Below are 14368 nucleotides of genomic sequence, written 5' to 3'. Positions count from 1 at the left end.
AAATTTCCCCCACGGGGATCAATAAAGTTTATCTTTATCTTTATCTTTATTATTTTTAAATTGCTGACCTGACTAGAATGGGGATGAGCTGTGTGTTTTAATGTATGTAATGACATCTCACAATTATTTATAACTAAGCAAACAGGTTTTGTGTGTTTCCCTAGGTATAATGGACTCCAACAGTGAAGATGGAGAGTACCAAAACCTTGACCATGCCTCACAACGTGATGAAACCCCGTACAGAGTGACATATACTAATGGAAGAAACACAAAACATGTGAGCAGCAGGACACACACATCATTTTAAACTGATGTAATTCTGTATACTGGACCTTTTTTTTCTATTTAGAGTTGTGATATTTATCGCCATGCAAAATGTTATTTTTAAATGCAGGAGGACTACAATAAAAATGAAGCGCTCCCCAAAAAGAGGTAGGTCATGCGTGTTTTGCGGCTATATTTCAGCGTGTGAGTGTATCGTGTGATTTAGTTTTCAGCAGAATGTTTTCTGCCTGCCCAGGAATCCAGTGAGTCGCTCTGGCAGTGGCAGATTGAAGCGGGTGGTGTCATGTAAGAGGAAATCTTATCATCTGTCGGTGGCTCGGAGGAAGCAGCTGGGGAGCGGAAGGACTTATGATGCTGCAAACAAGGAGAATGAGATGAACTGCATGCAGGACATGCATCAGGAGATATTTGACATGGACCCTTGGGAGTTTCCTCTCAGTGTCAACAATAACCACAAGACTGGTAGAACTGGTTCTGAACAAGCAGACTACTGTATGCTCACTGAGGTCAGACATACTGCACGGCTGTGACTTCACTTCTGTTTCTTGTGTTGTTGAGTTTTTAACAGTAACAGTGTAACTGATATGCAGATTATATCTGAACCTGACCATGTTTTTCAGCTTACAAAGGATCACAGCACAATGATTGATGTGCTCTTTGGGAGAAACCTGAGGCTTAAAGTGTCTTTAACACTGTGGCAGAGAAATGTTGGAGAGCTGCTGACATACATTCTGAGGTAGGTACACACTGTACTCTTAAGAATGAGACATACAGCATGATTGCATGAATTCAAAAGTATTTTAAATGTACTTCCTTTGTACAGAATCCAAGACATCGGCGTGTTAGTTGATTTTCTCCCAATGATAAGCAAAAGGTGAGTGTCTAAAATGTTCCAAAGGTCTGAGTGATTACAGGTGGAGTAAACATGACTTAGAATCTAATTTTTGTCTGCAGCATTGAGGAGGATTCTCCAAGGATCACTATAGGCTGTTGTGTTGACCTCTTTCCATTAGTAAAGAAAGTCCTCACCAATCCATATGAAGAGTGAGTATTCCTGCTGTCATGAACTTTAACTGACAGTTAAATGCAGGATAATTCATGTCCAGAAATGCAAACGTCTAACGGCTGTCTTGAATTCTCACAGGTATATTACGGTTGGTTTAAAGTGGATCAATTCAGTTTTGATAAACTGGTGGGAGGAACTTAGAGCAACTGGCTACAGTGGGTCGACTTCAGATAAGTGAGTGTTGTACTGTTTATCACAATGTACTTAGAGTAAGATTTCTATGCAGAACATTTGATTGATCCATTTTGATTTGACACGCGTCATACTAGTTAAGTAGCGAAACACTCTGCGCACTAAAAACAAAATAATGCTATACTATCATCATTTTATCTTACTCTATTACAGAAATTTCCAGCTTTTTAATCAGCAATTATTGGAATTGTGGCATCAGCAACCTTCACTGAAATCTGTCCCAGGAACTGCTGGAGACATTGCAAAGGTCAGTGTCACATGTATAAATAAATCATTTCCACTCTTGGCTTTGAATTTTCATACAAAATGTCCTTATCTTGTGAATGTCATTCTTACCCCTTAGGTGATTGATTCCTTCCTGTCCCAGCTCACCTGATGACAGAAGAGGCTGATAAGTGTTTGTTCTCTGCTGGCACAGCACAGATTCAAGGAAATCCTTCGTGGAAATACATTACTTTGAATATGCAGTTTTTTCCATACAAGAAATGCCTATTAAAAGTTCCTACCTGCCCTGATGTGATGACTGTAAAACTTCTTTATTGAAGTTATAAACTCTTCATTTCTTTTTGTATTTATTGTCTGTCAGAGCAACTTGAAAATAAGTTTAGAAAAAGTGCAATTGAAGTTCTAATGTGTGGTAAATGTAATTTAATTTGACCAGAAGGATGTTGTAAATATGACCACATTGTGAGTTTCAGTGTCAAACAGAAAGTAAGACTTTGACATGTTGTGTGTCTGTTCCAATTAATTCTCAAACTGGTAATTAATAAATGTATCATTTAAAATTGTATGTAGTAGGTTTTTTTGTGTGGTGTGTAACCACCTTCTCTAGTGTGAGATGATATTTATGCAAAACACACACTGCAGTAGAACAGTATGTTCTGTACTCTAACACAACACTGTACTCAACCAATGTTGGATGAAATATCAGGAAGGAAAAAAAGCGACCAGATCACCATCAACACATTCTAGCACAATGCAATCTCACCTGGACTTCAGCCTCATTCAGTCCTGAAGGGATTTAAGTCAAGCTAAGATATGGGTTTAAAATGCTCATATCTCTCCGTTTACATGTGGCTTTATCTCACTTGACACAGATAAGTGGAGGATTGATGTCATTGTGATGTGAACCCAAGGCTGAAGTCCAGTTGTGACTGGGCAGGCTGGCAGGCGTTGTGCGAGGATTTCGGTAAACTCTTATTGTGAACTCTGCTGTCGAAAGCACTGTTTGCATTCAGTCAGTGAAGACTAATACAGCAAAGATTTATGTACTGGTAAATGATCTGAAGGTAAGCACACTGATATTACATTTTACATTCCTTCCTCTTCTCAAGTGTTTTTCACTAAGTTCTCCTAATTCAGTAAGACATTTGCAGTACTGTATCAGTAACGAGAAACTATTGATTTGAAAGCTGAGTGAAGAAAAGGATGAAGAGTTTGAGATACTGGCTGCCAGTGGGGGCCATGCTGCTTCTTAGTGTGGCTGGAGTCGACATGAAGCATCTCCAAGCTGAGAATCTAAATCTCATCCCCCCAGATCAGCATAACTTGGTCTTGAACCCCGGAATGAGAGGTAATGTAGACTTTCACTTTCAGTTTGACTTTTGTTTAACCAGGTTTACCTGTAAAACATTGATAAACAGTGCTGGTGAACAGTTGTCATCAATCTAATGACAAATTCATGACATTAATGTTTAGCACAGAGTAGCTTTGTCACATAAATGACTAATGATGGGAATTATGCAGAATGGTTCAAAAGAAATAGTTCAAGATTTTAGGAGCATCCATTGTGTTTCTTGCCAAGAATTAGATCAAAAGATTGATACCACATCTGTACAGCGAATATGATGCTACAGGCCTGTTAGCTTTGCTTAGCACAAAGACTGAAGAGGGTAAAAGCTGTCTTGGAGGAAGTAACTGCGCCGAGCCTGGTCATAGTGTAACAGAACCCCCCTGTCATTGTATCACATTTTCCTATGGATTAAAGTATAATGTGCAGGCGCTTTTAGCAGTTGAAATATTCCCACTATTTGCAGTGTTTGTGCTATCTCTTAATTCAATCAAAATGTTGTTGTATTTGTATAATGAAACATACATACATGTCAGAAGATATATATACAGTCCCCATTGTAGTGCTTGAAACTTAGAGTTTGAAAGTTTCCCTGTAACCCACTGCCATTCTTTGCTAGTTTTGGCGGCTGCCAGCTATATTAGCTTTTAATACATGCTTATGAGGGATATTTTTATTTGCCCAACAGTGCTGCCCAGAGACTGCTATGAAATGCTCATGACGTCTTCAGGTAAGGCCAGAGATGGCGTGTACCTGATCCAACCAGGCGATTCCTCCATTGTGGCTTACTGTGCCATGCAGGAGGGGGGCTGGACTGTGGTGCAGCACATCACCGTCAACAGCAGTGTGAATTTCGATCGAACCTGGGCTGAGTACAAGCAGGGTTTTGGGGACGTAACTGGCGATCACTGGCTTGGAAATGAATACCTTTATCAGCTCACCAATGGCCCCGGACGCTATAAACTGGGAGTAAAACTAGTTGACCGAGACGCCATCACCAAGCTGGGGGAGTATGACCCGGTTCTGGTTGAGGATGAATCATCAGGGTACAGACTAAGGCTGGGGTTGTTTCAGGGCACAGCTGTAGATGCTCTGACCCTGGACACAGAGAACTACCTGCATGACAACCAAAGATTCACCACTAAAGACAGAGACAATGACAACTATTTCCAAAATTGTGCAAAGCTGGAGTTTCAGGGGGTTCCAGGAGGAGGTTGGTGGTACGACGCCTGTGCTGGTGCCAACCTCAATCGCAGAAATGTCATCTACTGGCAAAAAGACTGCAACAAGGAGCGACTGTGCAAGTATGCTTGGATGATGGTGAGACCTTCAGACACAGTTAAACTGATTCACAGTGAAGACTGTAAGAAAGATGAACTGTGAGGAAGACACTCACAGGATATATGATGCTGCATCACACCGGGTATGAAGGCTATCGAGTGTGAATGTTTTTCGATATTTTTGAAAGGTTTTCTTTGCACATGAACATTCAATTCACCACATTTTATTCAGAAATGCATGGACATGATCACAAAGTACTGACACAAACAAAACATAAGTCACAAGCTCTGAACACAGTATAAAAATGCACAATGGTTTAGCTCAAGCTTCGTTTCCATCTTCACAATATATTAAGCAAAGCATCTTTTCATTACCCAAATCACAAGTGCAGAATTCTGGTTTATCACAGTTACAAAAATGTGCTTTATGACATTTTAGCTTATGACACATGTAAAACACCTTTTATATTTCACCTCTCATCATATGCTTACAGAACATTTCACAAACAGCATTTTTTTGCCACAGTACACAACAATTTGTCCAGAAATGCCATCAAAATCAGATAATTTAGCTACAATAAATGAGAGAAAAACAAATACTGTAACTCAAAGCTCGTAAAAAAAAAAGAAAATATCCTGAGGATGAAGAATAATAAACAGATTATAATCAAAAGTGTTTGCCATTCCCATTGTAAACACTGACATTTTTTTGCAAGTTTGTATTGTAGCTAATTTAAAAGGACTAAAAAGCCTTTGTAGGGTTGGACTGCACAGGTTGAGATTGAATTAGTTTCAGTGTGGGGGTTATTTATACATTTTTGTGAAATTATTTTACGTTATGCCACCGAGATTTTGCAGGATATCAAATATTTAATTCAGAACATGTAATGTGAGAACAATAAAGCTGAGTCTATATTCATTCCTCTGACACATGGCACTGGCACAGATGAGAAGGCTTTGATTATCATCAAGTTACAATCTTGACTTAGCAAGCAGATTCTGACATCAGGACGACACTCATGAGCCCTTCCAAAGAAAATAGCAATTCAAAAAAGTGCATTTCCAATACAAACACAATACGGTACCTACAAAATGAAATGTTTTTTTTTTTTTTTTTTTGGATGTAAGAGCATTAACTTCAGGGACACTGGCATTTTGTTGTGTTTTTAGAACTCAAATAAAGTTTAAATTATTATTTTGAAGGAATTTTTCATGTTCTTTTGATACCAGACTGTTTAAGTTGAATAAACTGTGCAATTAAAAATGATCTGTGTGTCAATAATATCTTAGAGTTTATTATCAATATCACTGATTTCAGTAGATTGGGATGGTTTCATTATGTTCTTCCATTACCAAAGTTTGAGCTGTATTTAGCCAAAACTAGCAGACCTACTGATTAATGAGCAACACTTTAAACTGTACCAGCCCCATTAGTATGTTTTATCAAGTAATTAATACAAACAGCCACAGTCATACATCATCTCAACATAAATAGTTCATGTAAGTTTAGCGCCGACCACAGGGTTTTGTCCGTACCAGTACAGCTTCTCCTCGATCCTTTTCTTCTTCCACTGGCAGAGTAAGAGCATGCGGAAGGTCTTCTGGAAAGTCTTGTTACAGAGGGCGTAGCACATGGGGTTGACGGTGCTGTTGACGTAGCACAGCCAGTAGCCCAGGTGCCAGAGCGAGACTGGTATGCAGTCCGAGCAGAACGTGGAAATAAGCACCATGATGTTATACGGCGTCCATGTCAGGATGAAGGCCAGCAAGATGGCGCTTAGAGTCTGAGCCGCCTTCCTCTCCTTAATCAGCACCATCCTCTTCCTCTTGGTGATCTGGTTCTTCAAAGAGCCATCGATGGGCTTAGATGTGGATGAAGTGGATGGAGCGCTCATGGATTCAGCAGAGGAAAATGTCGAAGATGCAATTTTGGTGTCTCCGTTCTTGCTATTGTTCTCCACATGAGCGTCTTTGGACACAGGCTTGAACTTGTAAGACACACCCTTGCTGCTTTTCTGAGAGTTGCTTTTGGGCGGTGTTTGGAAGAAGCTGTCCTCTTCATAGCTGCTGAGCTGCTCGCTCTCACAGCCCACCCCACCCTTGATGGTCTCACAGGCCTGGTTCCTGAAGGAGGTCTGGAATCCACCTGGAGAGACGGGCCTTTCATCATCCTCAGAGGAGGCGTAACTGTTGAAGGTTGTCAGCTGACCAGCTTTGGACCACTCATCGTTAGTGGTGGCTACTGATTTTGCTGCATTGCTTCTGCTAGAAGATGACCAAGAGGCTTGAGTCCTGTCATTTGAAGCTGACCTTAATTTGCAGCTAAAACAGGATCTGATAACGGTCTTCTGAGGCTGGGTGACCCCTGGGTCAGTTGGAAAGGTAATCCCCTGCAGCTCTGCCAGATCTTTGGTCCTTTTCTCTGTCTCCTTGTAGATCCGACAGTAGAGGATTGTCATGACTGAGACAGGGATATAAAAGGCAGCAATGGCTGTCCCAAAAGTTATCACAGGCTCAGAGAAAAACTGGATCTGACATTGCCTCTCGGGAACGGTCCTTTTTCCTACAAAGTACTGCCAGCAGAGAATAGGCGGGGCCCACAGAACAAGAGATACCAGCCATGCCAAGCCGATCATGATCCCGGCCCGTTTGGGAGTCCGTTTGACCCTGTAGGTCAGAGGTCTAGTGATCGAGAAATATCTGTCAAAACTGATCACCAATAAGTTCATGACAGAGGCGTTACTGGCAACATAGTCCAGTGCCAACCACAGGTCACAGGCGAGGTTTCCTAAGGCCCAGTATCCCATCAGGATATAAGAGGTGTACAGGTTCATGGAGAACACACCTATGATGAGGTCAGCAGCTGCCAGACTCAGCAGGTAGTAGTTATTAACAGTCTTAAGCTGACTGTTCACTTTAAAGGAGAGCATCACCAAAACATTCCCCACTATGGTTATGAGGCTGACAATAGCAGAAACAGTTGCTATGGTGATCACCTCCCAGAGACTGTGAGTGACCAGATGGATATCCATCGTACTTGTATTCACAGAGGAGTTCAGTATGCCCTCTCCATCCATGGTCTTCTTGTGTTTATAAGCATCCAACCACAATGAAAGTGTCAGGAATTGTCATTTTTTGGAAGACCTCCTGGAAGGCAAAAGAAAGAAAATGTTATAATTGTATCGCTTCATAAGAATCCCATTCATTTCCACTAGATGGCATTAATATAGCATGTTGAGCATTAGACATTTACAGTATACTTGGCTTAAAACTACAGAGGAGGTGAAAAAATCCTCTCACAAACAAAGAATTATTATGTTGACAATGATGATGATGATGATGATGATGATGATATGAGTAATTTAAGGTTATTAAAGCATCATATCTATAGTGTGTATGACTTCAGGAGTTTGTTCTTTTCAGTGAGTGAAAGTGTGATTAATTGAAGATACTATGTGAAGTTCCAGTGTAGCATTTTTGCGGAATAAATTCAATAGGTAGCAATCAGTGCATTGAGGGGTGCTTAACATACTTGCATGAACGGCCTCTGAAATTTCCCCGGTGATTCAAAATTCAGAGCTTCATTTTCTATTTAACTTAAAATATTTTAGCACTGTTGTTATGGAGAATAAGTCAGTAATAGTATTTCTAAGATTTAATCAATACCATATGGAACTACATGCCCTTTACCAGCAGAGGGCAACACAAACCCTCCTTTACACATGGCGCCCTCACTCTCAGGGTTAGAGCAGTGGTGTGCATGCACATTTTCATCTCTAAATGCTGCATCAATCAATAGCTTTCTCCAAACAAGCCTTCAGGAAATTACTGCTTTGCCTTTCATGACCTACAAATCCATGACAGTGCCATGTGGTCTTTTTCTTGCCTCGAAGGTTTTGATAGAAATTTATTGAAGCAGCCTTCAATTTCCCCCGAGGTATTGCTTAGTACCTGGATGGATGAATGAGTACACCGGGGAAACAAAGTACTATTTTGTATCTATTCTGACTGTACTGCACCTGACTATTAGGCGTATCACATAGACTGTTCCATACTTACAGTTAAGATAACAAGTGTCACTCTTTTCAGAGACTACACTCTTCTCTCAGGAATCAACCAAGCCAACTGGGCATGACGCCATTGGTATTTTCAGCCGTGCCACTCACTCAGTTTAACATTAGAGAATTTCAGTGCCAAGTCACAACTGATTTGTACGAACTCCCCTAGCTCCAAATGGTAACATTTTCCTGAATAATTCTTAAACGTAATGAATGACTTCAGAACTGGCGTAAAAAATCCATGATCAAGGAGAAAACTGTTAAACAATTATCTTTTAGGCGAATCACCTCCAAAGAGAAAATCCCCCATGTGGACTTGAAGCTTTTGAACGTTCAGGCTCTCAGCCACTGCTGGAAAATGGGTGTGGAGATGTTGGCACTCATGGGCAGAGAAACAGTTTTAGATGGCGGGATATCAAACAGAAAACTGCAGGTTACAAAATGCAATTCTGGCTCGGTTATAGCCTTATGATGTATTAATTCTGCATACTCTTTAGAGAATTAGACAGGAATAAAGTTGGCTTAAAAAGCTAAAACCAGATTTTTTTTCAAGTGCTGCATTAATTGATACATATATCCCAAACTGCCTTATTTGTAGTGTATTGTATTCTGCTCCCTTCTCTATTTTTACTTCTCCTCCTAATATGTTTCAATGTAACTTCTGCCAACAATGAAATACTTTGGACAGTCTGCACTCCATTGTTGAGAAATGACTTCCCCTCTCATTGGCATTCCTTTGAGAGTGGAAGGTAAGCGGGAGTGCCAGCGGCAGCCTGAGGCCCACACAAATAACATTCTTGTCACTGAGGGGGTCCCCCTGCATGACTTGGATTGCCCCTTATCTTGTTATATAGCGACATTTCATATCACATCACTCAAATCCTCACATCATTCCACCATTAAGCTTAAGAGATGCTAATCTGTCCTCAGAATGTTCTACAATTTTCAGGTGTACACAAACCTTTTATATTATATTATTCTTAACCTGAGAATGAACCCTCATGATAAGTAACAATATCACTCTGCTTTTTATGCGTATGTTTTTCTCCTTGTTGTGCACCATTTGCTAGAGGTGTGTCTGTAGAAATGGTGTGGCTGGTATGTAAACAATTTCAACTACTAATGGACAGATTGTCACCAAAACCCACTAAAAGTGACATGAAATTACATTGACGATCCACTGACTCGTTTTATAACACCATCATCATTAAGAATATTGGTTTATAAGCAAACGTCTTTAAAACGATTCGCATCAGCTCCAGCATATTTTATGTATTGTGGTTACTGGTAGGCCTTAGCGACTTTTAGCTTGCTTATAAGATTAACTTCCATTTTTTAAATCATAGTCTGTATAAAAATTGGAAATCGGCTTCTGTGAAATCAGCCATAGGTTTGTTGACTGCCCTTTTGTGAGGCCTCAAGTTCAGCATTTGGATGTTGCCATCTTGGTTTTGGCCAAAGGTTAAAATATTCAGCAAAGCTTCAATGGTTAACAGTCCACACCCTATTAATTAATTAATTAGCTGGCAAATAATAAAACTTAGCAGATTGATTTTCTATTAGTGGTCGTTGCTGACTGGAGCTGTTTCTAAATGGACATGAGAGGAACTGCAGTTTTATTTTTTCTACTTCTGCATTGGCTTCATTTCCCAGCCCTGGACATTGCCACTTGGTTTAAATCCTAAAAACATCATGTTAGCTGTGTAAACCCATTTTAACCAGAAAAAAATCTGTTTATTATTATTAATAATGAGTGTTAGCAAAGACTTTAGGCTAACAACATGCTAAACATTCTCCTGATAACGCTTACCTCTTAGCATTATAACTGTTAGCATGTCAGAGTATTGCTGTTAGCTTGTAGCTTCAAGCACTTCTGTTGCTGAAGAACAGCCTGGCTACATGTAGTCTCATAATATTTTAGTGTTAGTATCTTGTCATGCTCTTTGATAGTAACTGTAGACAGACTCTCTATAGAGCCAGTGAAATTGGAATTAACCAAAAACACCAGGCAAGGGGTGTCAGTTTAGCTAAGTGGTTAGAGCATGCGCCCCAAGTATAGAGGTTCCTCATCCCAGTGGTGAAGGTTTGGCTCTTTACTGTATATCATCTCCCCTCTCTCCACCAGACGTTTTCTTGTCCCCTCTTCAGCTGTCCTATCTAATAAGAGAAAAAGTGGCAACATTTTTTTACTAAGAATCTCCGCCCCAGGCTCAATACATTTTTCAGTGTTGTTTTTTTTATTTTCAGAACAAAAAGTGGATTGCTGAACTATCAATGATAATCTTAGCTGACACCGCAACACCCCCCCCCCCCCCCCCCCCCCACATTAAATAATGATGACGGAAATGATGTTTAAGAAATGAATTATTCCTGACTCACCAATGACTGTTGTGCTGCTAGACACACACAAATACACACACAGTATGGACTTGTTCTACCTCTGACCTCAACCGGTGGAGCAAGTCAAGCCTGCTAATAGCTTCTAAATCGAAGCAGGAAGTGTTTTACTGGTACACTCAGAACTTAGCGTGTGGGGTAAACACGAGCCTGCATCACTATAAATAGTGAATATGGTCCACTGTGGCCTCTGTTTCTGGACTTGCAGTTTTGGTATAAAATGTGACGCATGGTGGGGAAGAGCTAGGCTACATGACGCTGTCGGGTCACAAAGACGAGATAAAAATAGGAAGCTGCAGAATTTGTGGTCTGCCTGTATTTATAACCTGTTAAACATAGTGCAAAAATTAAAATATAACATCAGTACTTTCAGTGTCAATTTATGGTGCTAAGAGATCTTTCTTTCTCTTCAACCACAAAAATGAATAAAATCAATCACTACATAAACATCCTTAGAGTATCCAACTGCCTCCTGAATTATTGGGTTAGTTGTGCATGTGTAAGTAACGTTCATTGATTCAGGGATTATAAGATGTGTGTGAGGAGAGACCAGGTAGCTCAAATCTGTCCTGAGTCGTCCACACTGAGTGTAGAGGCGGACATGTTGCCGAGCGGCTTCCTGCAGGTCCTCTTGCCATCAGAGCTTCTGTGCAGCAGCTCCATACACTGATACCCTGCCTCCCCCCCCTTCCCCCCAACAAGGCCTCCCAGTCATACGTAACCTTTTTCTGCACTCTCCTTTGGTTGCCGCACATCTGCTCTGCACAGCAGAAACGTGAAAGCGAATAGCGAAGTGTGTGTGTGAGTGTGGCATTTGTGGGACAAAGAAGAAGAGAAGATGAGAGAGACCAACAGAAGAAGAAGAAGAAGCAGAGAGAGCACAAGCAAAACAGTCAAATCAAAGGATGCAAAGGACACTGTGTGTGTGTTTGTGTGTGTGTGTGTGTGTGTGTGTGTGTAGGAGTAGGTGTGTGTGTATGCGTCTGTGTGTGTGTGTGTGTGTGTGTGTGTGTAGGAGTAGGTGTGTGTGTATGCGTCTGTGTGTGTAGGTGTGTGTGTATGCGTCTGTGTGTGTATGCGTCTGTGTGTGTAGGTGTGTGTGTATGCGTCTGTGTGTGTAGGTGTGTGTGTGTGGGTGCTTGGTGAGTATGTATGATATGCAAATTAGCCCTGAGCTTTTTGGCACAATGGTTCGAGCGTCCTATCAGACCACTGACCCATGGGGATCTGATTCCTGCATATGTGATGATTTTAAGAAAGGCTTAAGAGACAATTGAATCATTCTGTGTATCGCGTATTTGACGTGAAAGACCTGAATCCAAAACATGCATGAAATATTTATGTGTCATCTGTTGGTGGCCAAATTTGGAATACAACCAAATCCATGTATGATATCATTTATATTTATACTATAATTCTTTGTCTATTCTATCTGTTTCTGTTCTTTCTCTGTGAACTGATTTTAATCTATTTTCAAATTGGTGAATATAATCATTACATTAATATTATGATCGGCTTATGAACACCCAAGTAGTTTGTGTAGCTGCTCAAGAGAACAAAACAATCATTCTTGAAGTCTCCAGTAGTTTTTTTTTTTTTTTTACGAGAAACATTTCATTAAAAACTCATCATTTGGATAATGATACTGCTTCAAACTCATCTGTGTTCTTGCATGAAGAGTTTTCATAGTTTCGTGCTTGTAGGTTGTCTGATGTTTGTTCTAAACTCAGAACATCCCCATTTGACTCCATGCTGATGTTATGGATGTCTGCAGAAACACAGGTGGAGATTTCAATGGCCTCCATGCTGGTTGAATTTTATTTTCCTGTTGATGGGGAAAGCTAAATAAATATGCTCAAGTTTGCACAAAACACATGAAGCCTTGATATCAGTTTTTTAATATGTATAACATAAATCCTTTTTGGATATATGATAAGAGCAAAATGAGAGGTTAGTACATTACTGCTGGGCAACTCCCAAACCCCCACTATAGCAAAGTCACAAGAATGTCGCTTAACGTTAAAAATGCTGCATTAAAAACAGTCAAGTCTCCTCTACAGTGTGGTCAGGATTTTTCCTAACCCACCAGACCATTAATGTCTTATGGGAACTCTGTTTCCGGGGTTTATGAGCGCCAGCACCTTCACACAATTGTTGCAACACCTCACAAGATCTGTGGGGACTGGGTGGACTCGTTAAAATCACGGTTCACTGCTTGATCCTTCCTTGTTTTGTCATTTCTACTTAATCATTGAGAGGAGGGGAAAAGGAAGAATAAGAGCCCTTGTGCCTCAGCTTCTGAAAAAAACATATTGATTGGAGGAAATTTAGAGGGGGAAATGACTTCTCCATTTTAGTAAGATGCAATTGACATCATGATACAACTTTGCTTTTTGAATAGTGTCATCAGATATTCCACAGACAAGACTTAAAGAAGAATGTGTGGATGCTGGTGATGGAAAATTGGACCGAGGTATAGAATAAGGTCTGCTTCTGAAAAGATAAGAGTGTTCATAGAAATATTTGGAATATGGATGAAAGTTTAGCAGCAGACATTCATTCTAAAATGAAGACTCACAGAGACAGAGAATAGAGAGCAATAAATCAATATGCCACTTTGTTAAGAAGCATGTTTAACATTTTCTCCCTATTCATTCCACAATAACAACTAGGCTTTAAATTCTACCACATGCGTGACTTAATAAATGCTTATCCAGTCTAATGTATGGCACTTTTCCATACAGCTAGTCTTCTAGAACAGATGCACATGCATCTCCGTGGGAGAAACCTCCTCCGTTGCATTCATTAAGGTAAAAGGCTACATTAAAAATACATGCAGGGACCTCTCAGACATGCACTTGTGCACACATGATGCTATTTCCCCTTGAATCCAGGTCACGCCTTTTAGCATCAATCAAAAAGTGCACATTTAATCACTTATAATTCTTCGAGGAATGCAAAACAATTTGTTGACGTAATAATGACAAATTACTCACAATTGACTTTTTTTCGGATCTCATTTTCTTCTGTGCAAAGACGAACTGCGTCTCCTGGTGGGAACAAAGTTCATCGTTAATCCCTTTGTTTTGCCTTCAGGTCAAGTGCGGTGCTGAGGAACAGGATTGCAGCCCAGTCAGAGGGAGGATTGAGGTGGATGAGAAATCCTGCTGACTTGACCCTCGCGTGCCAGAGTAAAAACAGGATGGAGAGATGAAGAAGAAGAAGAAGAAGTAGAAGAAGAAGGAGAAGGCTTCGATCATCCCCAAAGGCAGCATCACGTACCCCTCATCCATTCAACGCAGCCTTCGTGTCTCCAGATGAAAAAAGTATCCTTAAGTTCCAAGAGCATCCTTTCCTCAGTCGTTCATAGATAAGTAGAATCAAAGGGAAAAGGAAGAGGAGAAGAGAGAACTTTTCCTCCCAGTGCGAGCTAGGGCTGAATGAACTGTGCTGCCTCTCAGTTAAGTTGAAGCGGAATGAGCCAAAGTGAAGTCACTGCCACCTCCACACTGCTGCTGCT

General features: G+C 40.5%; 3 protein-coding genes across 3 annotated transcripts; 2 read left to right on the top strand and 1 right to left on the bottom strand.

Annotated features, from left to right (window-relative positions):
* The first annotated feature begins 145 nt into the window (after nt 1–145).
* On the top strand, nt 146–2331 carry LOC132993629 (KATNB1-like protein 1). Its single transcript, XM_061063563.1, has 9 exons — nt 146–277; nt 395–432; nt 521–791; nt 906–1021; nt 1109–1159; nt 1240–1329; nt 1430–1525; nt 1697–1790; nt 1887–2331. Exons 1-9 carry the CDS (start codon nt 170–172, stop codon nt 1917–1919), a joined length of 897 nt encoding a protein of 298 aa, XP_060919546.1. The 5' UTR covers nt 146–169; the 3' UTR covers nt 1920–2331.
* A 338-nt stretch (nt 2332–2669) lies between these two features.
* Nucleotides 2670–5660, top strand: zgc:194887 (uncharacterized protein LOC571819 homolog). Its single transcript, XM_061063564.1, has 3 exons — nt 2670–2832; nt 2956–3116; nt 3802–5660. Exons 2-3 carry the CDS (start codon nt 2972–2974, stop codon nt 4494–4496), a joined length of 840 nt encoding a protein of 279 aa, XP_060919547.1. The 5' UTR covers nt 2670–2832; nt 2956–2971; the 3' UTR covers nt 4497–5660.
* A 176-nt stretch (nt 5661–5836) lies between these two features.
* On the bottom strand, nt 5837–14051 carry chrm5a (cholinergic receptor, muscarinic 5a). Its single transcript, XM_061063561.1, has 2 exons — nt 13845–14051; nt 5837–7540 (listed from the first exon to the last, which is right to left on the bottom strand). The coding sequence occupies exon 2, from the start codon at nt 7468–7470 to the stop codon at nt 5890–5892; it is 1581 nt and encodes a 526-aa protein (XP_060919544.1). The 5' UTR covers nt 7471–7540; nt 13845–14051; the 3' UTR covers nt 5837–5889.
* Between the last annotated feature and the right edge of the window lie 317 nt (nt 14052–14368).

Source organism: Labrus mixtus, chromosome 18 (assembly GCF_963584025.1).
Source record: "Labrus mixtus chromosome 18, fLabMix1.1, whole genome shotgun sequence".
NCBI lineage: Eukaryota > Metazoa > Chordata > Actinopteri > Labriformes > Labridae > Labrus > Labrus mixtus.
The sequence above is the reverse complement of the archived record's forward strand: the minus strand, read 5'-3'. Positions and strand labels throughout refer to the sequence as shown.

Bases quoted from the DNA above. Each gene is read 5' to 3' on its own strand.
- zgc:194887 (XM_061063564.1), top strand. From the start codon at position 2,972: ATGAAGAGTTTGAGATACTGGCTGCCAGTGGGGGCCATGCTGCTTCTT. The intron at 3,117-3,801 runs GTAATGTAGACT...TTTGCCCAACAG, and splicing joins CTTGAACCCCGGAATGAGAG to TGCTGCCCAGAGACTGCTAT.
- LOC132993629 (XM_061063563.1), top strand. From the start codon at position 170: ATGGACTCCAACAGTGAAGATGGAGAGTACCAAAACCTTGACCATGCC. The intron at 433-520 runs GTAGGTCATGCG...CTGCCTGCCCAG, and splicing joins GAAGCGCTCCCCAAAAAGAG to GAATCCAGTGAGTCGCTCTG. The intron at 1,526-1,696 runs GTGAGTGTTGTA...ACTCTATTACAG, and splicing joins AGTGGGTCGACTTCAGATAA to AAATTTCCAGCTTTTTAATC.
- chrm5a (XM_061063561.1), bottom strand. From the start codon at position 7,470: ATGGATGGAGAGGGCATACTGAACTCCTCTGTGAATACAAGTACGATG.